Here is a 6,596-nt window from a genome sequence, read left to right as displayed (position 1 = left end):
TTAGCAGTGTAGTAAAAAAATCTCAAGTGAAGTGAATGTAGCATCCTAAAAAATACGTGTCTATGCAAATGCAGTAATTTAGAACTCCGTAGCATTAAAGTAAAGTAATCAGAAAAGTACCACAAAACCGATTTGTATTGTTATTACAGAGCTGTATTGTGAGAATACACGAGAGAACTAATGATTGGTTACTGAGGGTGATTTATCAACAGAACCATGTTGAACATCATCTGCAATTTTGGTTTGTGTATCATCACCAAAATCCAGAATAACAACAACAAACTGATGCAATTACAAAATACATAAACATATGAAATTAAATGACACTGCAGACAAAGAAATACTACTCTAGTAATAAAATCCCGAATAACAACAATAATAACAAATTGATGCAATCACAAAATACATAAATATATAAAATTTAATGACATGTTGTAGACAAAAAAAGATAAGACTCTAGCTGGCAGGATGACAACATAAATGACCAAACACCAGGAGAGAGAGGATTTCTCATCATCACCATCATCATCATCATCACCATCATCATCATCATCATCATCATCATCATCTCAGAGTTCACAGTCAACTCATATAGTGAAGCTGGTGTAAAAAATGTTTTTAGAAAATCCAACAATATTAAATTCGAGTCAACATTTTTAAGAATTATGCACCCACTGTGCAACAAAAAAATGTCACTAACCTTGGGAGTTTATACAAGCTAGATTTATTAGACATTTTTTAAACATAGTCAATCAAAGTTAAATTAAAATTACATTTTCAAGCAATGTTTCAACTATGTTTAAAAATGACTAACAGATCTACCGTCTACCTTGTATTTTATTAAGTTAATGAAAACGTTTCTGCTCAATTGTTTCTGCTGTGTTTATGTATCCTTTTGTTTTTTTCCAAATATCATTTGAGTAAAACTTTTCTCTAATATGCTGCATATGTGGCTCCTCCCTTCTGTCAACATGCAGATTAACTTGTCTCCCAATTTCGCGAAAACAAAGCTACTCGCCTGCGTGCGATCTTACATGTCTCGCCAAATGAGAAGCACGAAAGTAGCTCTTCCCACAGGTCTTGCAAAGGTACGGCTTCTCGCCAGTGTGCGCTCTCCTCATGTGAACCAGCAGGTCGCGATTATCTATGAAATTTTCTCCACAGGTTTTGCAGCAATACGGCTTCTCACCTGTGTGGAGTCTCATGTGGACTACCAAGATATTTCGACGACTGAAAGCTTTCCCGCATGTTTTGCACGTGAACGGTTTCTCTCCTGTGTGAGTCCTAATGTGGACTATTAAGTCACTGTTGCCCCTGAATTTTTTTCCACAGGTGTTGCAAGAATATGACTTCTCACCTGTGTGGGTGATCATGTGGTTTGTCAGGTGACTTCTAAATCTGAAAGCTTTTCCACATGTTTTGCAAGAAAACGGCCTCTCGCCTGTATGGATTCTCATATGAGCATTCAGTGCCGACTTATCGCTTAATCTTTTCCCACATGTGTCACATTTAAAAGACTTCTTGCCTTTGTGAGTATTATGATGAATCCTGGACGTGTTGTTGTTGCGACTGTTGCTTTTTTGATGTTTGCCTCCTGTCTGATTTTGGCTCTCAGCTTCATCATAGCTGTGAGAGAGGAGCTGGTGGTCGCTCTGTGTTTCTGATACCACAGAGCTTTTATCTGAAAAGTAGTTTTGAGAGTTTTCCGCCACCACATTCTGCGTTTCATCGATATTAAAGTTCAGAGTGTCATCTTCACTGTCGTCACTTTCCTCATAAGGAGGAATCAACATGAAGGCATCAGTCTCCTGCTTCAGTTCAAGCTGCTCTCCCTCCTGACTGGTGCAGAGCTCCTCCTGCTCCTCTTTAATCTGTGGAGGCTCTGGCTCCTCTTGGTCCGGACCGGAGCTCCTCTCCTGAACACAGAGCTGCTGGTCGGCCAGAATCTCGTCCTCCTTACAGTCATGTTGCTGTGGGAGCTCTGGAGGGAAACAAAACAAAGGGAAAAGGATACTGTGATGGTGAATAATAAAATGTGAGCAAAATTCAAAATTTAAGGCATAATAGATTTAAGAATTTATTAAGACTTTTTTTAAAAAATGCCATTCTGATTGAAATTTAGGACCAATTTTACAATAACTGTAATAACAAAAAAAACAAAACAAATGGGGATTAAAGACAATTTTGTGCAAATATTTATTGTAATACAAAAAAAAACATGCTCACTCGCAATTAAAATTTTTGAGACTGAGTGCTGAATGCTGTAAGAGTGGATATCAACGCAGTCAAAATCAGGAAAATCAGCACTCCGATTATAACATATTTTTATTATTGTCACAAAAACATTTCGGACCAGACGCCCTTTAGCGTGTGCATTTGGCAAAAATACAAGGAAAACCCACAGGCGAGTTTTTTGGTAAGTTAAAACATGACTTTGGTTCCACAACCATGATCTGCCTAAAGTTACTGTAAATTGGTAAACAATTTTTCATTTTTTAATTTAAAAAAATGATAATAAAGCTGCCTTGCCTTGCAGGAACCAATCACTGTATTATTTATATTGCCTCATTAGCTGACAGCACCATGAAGAACATAATTTGTAATTTTTTGTGTTACCACTAAAACCAAAATCAACAAAAACACTATATAGGGTTTATGCGATGACAAAATACTAGGGTTCATCACATTATGTCCTGGCCGATTACTGGGGATGATATCTGGCATTTTGTCAATTATCTGTATCAGTGTTTTATTTTAATGATCACCAAAAAATGAATTAATTAAAAAGTGCAAAGAAAGTGTCAGCATGGGGGTAACACTAGCTTTGTAAAAACCTTTGTGAGCATTTTTTATTTAAATTATGACTCGACTTTATAAAAATCAGCAGAACTTTCTGTAAATAATGTTTTAGTTTTGATTTTTGATTCCATAAAGGAACTTAATCACAGTTCTGTTTTGGAGTTTATTAAATACCAAATTGAATATTGACAGAAAGATGATCATTTTTATTATAAATGCTTATTAAATCCTAATATCGGTAATCAGTCTCATTTACTACTAATAATCAGTATCTGTCCTGAAAAAACAATACCAGTCAACCCCCAATTAAGAGATATATTATCTACTATTTTAAGATTTTAAAATGCACAATAAGAACAACATTCACAGACTTTCTGTGACCCACACGGTTTTTTTTTTGATTTCTGAAAGATTGTTTAAAGACATTTTAATACTAATTAAGGCCTTTTTTTTTTTTTTTAGATTAATGAATTCAACGCATTTTACGACTCTTAAAGGGACAGTGGGGAGTAACGCTAAATTTCCATATTTGTGAGAATATAAAAATTCAATGTTTCTGTTCTGTGTTATTAAAATAAATGTTTTACACACCTAAACTTGGTGATTTTATTTCAGGTTTCCAGACGACATCCAGCAGTCTGCGCTGACGGTCGATCACTTCTTCGTACTCGACGATAGTTTTCTCAAAAACTCCGAATATTTCTTCAGCAGCGGCAGTCAGTCGCTCGTTGACAAACTCTTTTAAATACTGAACTGAAGACATTGTTACTTTAGTTCAAAATAAACTAATATCTACTCGCGTTATGACTAAAATATCCCCTTCGAGCTTAAACACCCACAGAGCTAACGCTGCTAGCGCCTGCTTTGTTTACTTCCGCTGGATGTCACACTGTTAAGTTCCGGCAGTACTCGCATGTTAACTCCGTTCCTTTTGCACTAAAAGTTGTACATGTAATGTCATTTTATTTAAACAGAGACAGTGCACAAATAAACATGAACCTTATGTAAAACAAGAAGAGATGCATTGTATCCGGGGGAATAAATAAACACATACATGACAGAATTTGATAAAATAAAATACAAAAAATCAGTTAATAAAATTCTACAAACATCATTATCCCCATATCTCACCCCACCTAATCAAGACAAATCTCAAATTTGTGCAGAATTGCAGCTGTAAAATTATGAAAATATGAGGGCACAGTCATTCCTGCATCCTAAAACCAGTTTGCCCCCCTTGATAAAAAACAAACAAAAAAAAATTTTTAAATAAAGATATGCACAATTCTGTAAATTCCTGAATCCTGAGCTTCCCCCACACTGAATCACAAATGTGTGCAGGTTTGCTGTGACATTATTCAGTGTTTATTGAAACATGAAAAGGTTTGAAAGTTGGTTCATTTTATTAGCTCTGTGGGAAGAATTTTCCACAGATTACACAGGAGATTATATAGTTTTCTCTGCATAACTAATCTGTTGTTTTATGGAATTATTTAAAAAAAAAAAAAAAAAAAAAAGATTCAAATGAAAACATTTTAGAATTATAAAGACTTACTTAACACAGCTATTATGGAAGATATTTTTGGGAATAATTCAAATTAAATGTCCAAAGAGAAGATTAAAAGAGATCAAATTAAAAAAGGTTATTATTTTACAAAACTACGAGAAATAACCCTAAAGAAAATTTAAAAGGTGAAATGGTCATTTAAAAATTTGACAATGAAAAGAGTGAAATTTTAAATGCAAAAGCTTAAATTGAAATGCTCAAACTGAAATCTTAAATTGTAAAGATGAAATTAAAAATGGCAATGTAAATAAGAAAAGAGTAACATCAAATAGAAAGCTGAAGTTTACCCTTATCCCAATTTACCTGTAAAGATGCAGTCAAGTAGAACTATATGTGGCATAATAGGAAAGTAATCAAACAATGCCTCAAAACTGTTCTTTCAATTATCATTTTTATTTTTTGTGAAAGATTTCACATTTGTGTGGAACACAAGCAGTCTGAGCACATTCAGCGTTAACCCTAAATACAGTCCTTTAATACAACTCTCCAGTAGATGCTTGATCAATAAAAGTTCATTCCACTAATGAAACAAACAAACGGTATCAGATAATAGTGAAACTTTCCCTTCACATAGTGAACTTGAAACAAAAACAGCCTGCGTGTTATAAGAAACGTTTCTTAAACAGCATTTTGTCGCCATCATCCCTCTAAGAACTCATTTTTTTACTATTTTTTTGGCTGATCTGTGGACAGCACCATGTAGTCACCACTTCAACACAAAACAGAAAAAAGTTGATGCAATCATAAAAGCCGTAGAATATGACATTTAATGACAGGTTGCAAACAATTAAGTAAAATGTAGAGCCCCAAAAATTACATTTGCCTGTAAAAATGCAGTAATGCAGAACTGCAGCATTAAAGGAGAAAAGTGTCTAAACGTTTTTTTCTCAAAACTGATTTATATTTTTCTTATTAGGCGATAATGTTAGATTTTACAAGATCAGAAAACAGCATTTTGTTGCCCACTTTGGGAAACTGATCATTGTAATAATTACTTTGACTGAGAGTTCACGGTGCTTTTATACAGCTGAGATGGTGCTGAAAAATTATCGTCTCCGACGTATTTAGCAAAACCGAGACTACTTCCTGTAGGCAGTCTTGCTTTGCAAAATGAGGAGCATCAAAGTATCTTTTCCCGCAAATCTTACAAAGGTGCGTCTTCTCACCTGTGCTCATCTAGTCTAACAAGTTGCAATTACTTCTGCAATGTTTGTTACAAGAACATCGCTACTGTCACCTGCATGGACTCTGACGTGACTTTTCAGATGTGACGGCTGACAGAATCTCTTCCCGCAGATTTCGCAAGAATACGGCTTCTCTCCTGTGTGAGTTCTCATGTGAACTATCAATCCACTGTTATATCTGAAATCTTTGCCGCATGTTTTGCATGGATACGGCCTCTCTCCTGTATGCATTCTTAAATGATCCTTCAGTACAGATTTCTGAGCAAATCCTTTCCCGCAGGTGTTGCAAGAATACGGCTTCTCTCCTGTGTGAGTCCTCATGTGGCTGATCAAGTGACCACTGAGTCTGAAAGCTCTCCCACATGTTTCGCATGTAAACGGCTTCTCTCCTGTGTGAGTCCTCATGTGGCCCACCAAGTGACTACTGTGTCTGAAAGCTTTCCCGCATGTTTTGCATACGAACGGCTTCTCTCCCGTGTGAGTTCTGATGTGGTCTATCAAGCGACTCCGAGATCTGAAATCTTTTCCGCATGTTCTGCAAAAATGCGGCCTCTCACCTGAGTGGATTCTTGTATGAGGACTCAGTGCAGATGTCTGAGTGAATCTTTTCCCATAGATGGTGCAAGCATGTGGCTTCTCACCTGTGTGCGTTATCAGGTGTTTCTTCAAATTCAACAGACACGAAAAAGCTTTCCCACACGTGTCACATTTATAGAAGTTTTTATCTGTGTGAGTATCACAGCGGATCGTTGATGTTGTGGGTTTGGATAAATTGTCAGCGCGGCTGATGCTTTTGTGAGGTTCATTCTGTTGTTTTGGCTCTAAATTTTTAGTTGATCCGGAGTCTCCATGTTTGTCTCCTGTCTGATTTTGGCTCTCAGCTTCATCAGAGTTGAGAGAGAGGAGCTGGTGGTCGCTGTTCGGTTCTGATACCAAAGAACTTTCAACTGAAATGTGGTTTAGAGGGTTTTCCTCCACCACATTCAGCATTTCAGCGACACTCAAGTTCAGAGTCTGATCTTCACTGTCGTCACTTTCCTCATGAT

The 6,596-nt window shown here is 36.3% G+C and overlaps 2 protein-coding genes across 2 annotated transcripts in view; both read right to left on the bottom strand.

Annotated features, from left to right (window-relative positions):
• Positions 1 to 135: 135 nt before the first annotated feature.
• Positions 136 to 3,651, bottom strand: LOC121960013 (zinc finger protein OZF-like). Its single transcript, XM_042509598.1, has 2 exons — positions 3,391 to 3,651; positions 136 to 1,981 (listed from the first exon to the last, which is right to left on the bottom strand). Exons 1-2 carry the CDS (start codon positions 3,560 to 3,562, stop codon positions 1,011 to 1,013), a joined length of 1,143 nt encoding a protein of 380 aa, XP_042365532.1. The 5' UTR covers positions 3,563 to 3,651; the 3' UTR covers positions 136 to 1,010.
• A 1,443-nt stretch (positions 3,652 to 5,094) lies between these two features.
• LOC121960127 (zinc finger protein 501-like) overlaps positions 5,095 to 6,596 on the bottom strand; it is a 4,723-nt gene continuing 3,221 nt past the window's right edge. Inside the window, exon 3 of the mRNA XM_042509729.1 lies at positions 5,095 to 6,583. Coding sequence (XP_042365663.1) covers positions 5,548 to 6,583 — 1,036 coding nt within the window. The 3' untranslated portion in view covers positions 5,095 to 5,547. The remainder of the gene's footprint in view (positions 6,584 to 6,596) is intronic.

Source organism: Plectropomus leopardus, chromosome 20 (assembly GCF_008729295.1).
Source record: "Plectropomus leopardus isolate mb chromosome 20, YSFRI_Pleo_2.0, whole genome shotgun sequence".
In the NCBI taxonomy this organism is placed as follows: domain Eukaryota; kingdom Metazoa; phylum Chordata; class Actinopteri; order Perciformes; family Serranidae; genus Plectropomus; species Plectropomus leopardus.
This window is presented reverse-complemented; position numbering and strand designations above follow the sequence as displayed.

Excerpts from the sequence above, each read along its gene's own strand:
- LOC121960013 (XM_042509598.1), bottom strand. The coding sequence starts at position 3,562 with ATGTCTTCAGTTCAGTATTTAAAAGAGTTTGTCAACGAGCGACTGACT. Across the intron at positions 1,982-3,390 it reads AATAAAATCACCAAGTTTAG|AGCTCCCACAGCAACATGAC; the intron begins GTGTGTAAAACA and ends GTTTCCCTCCAG.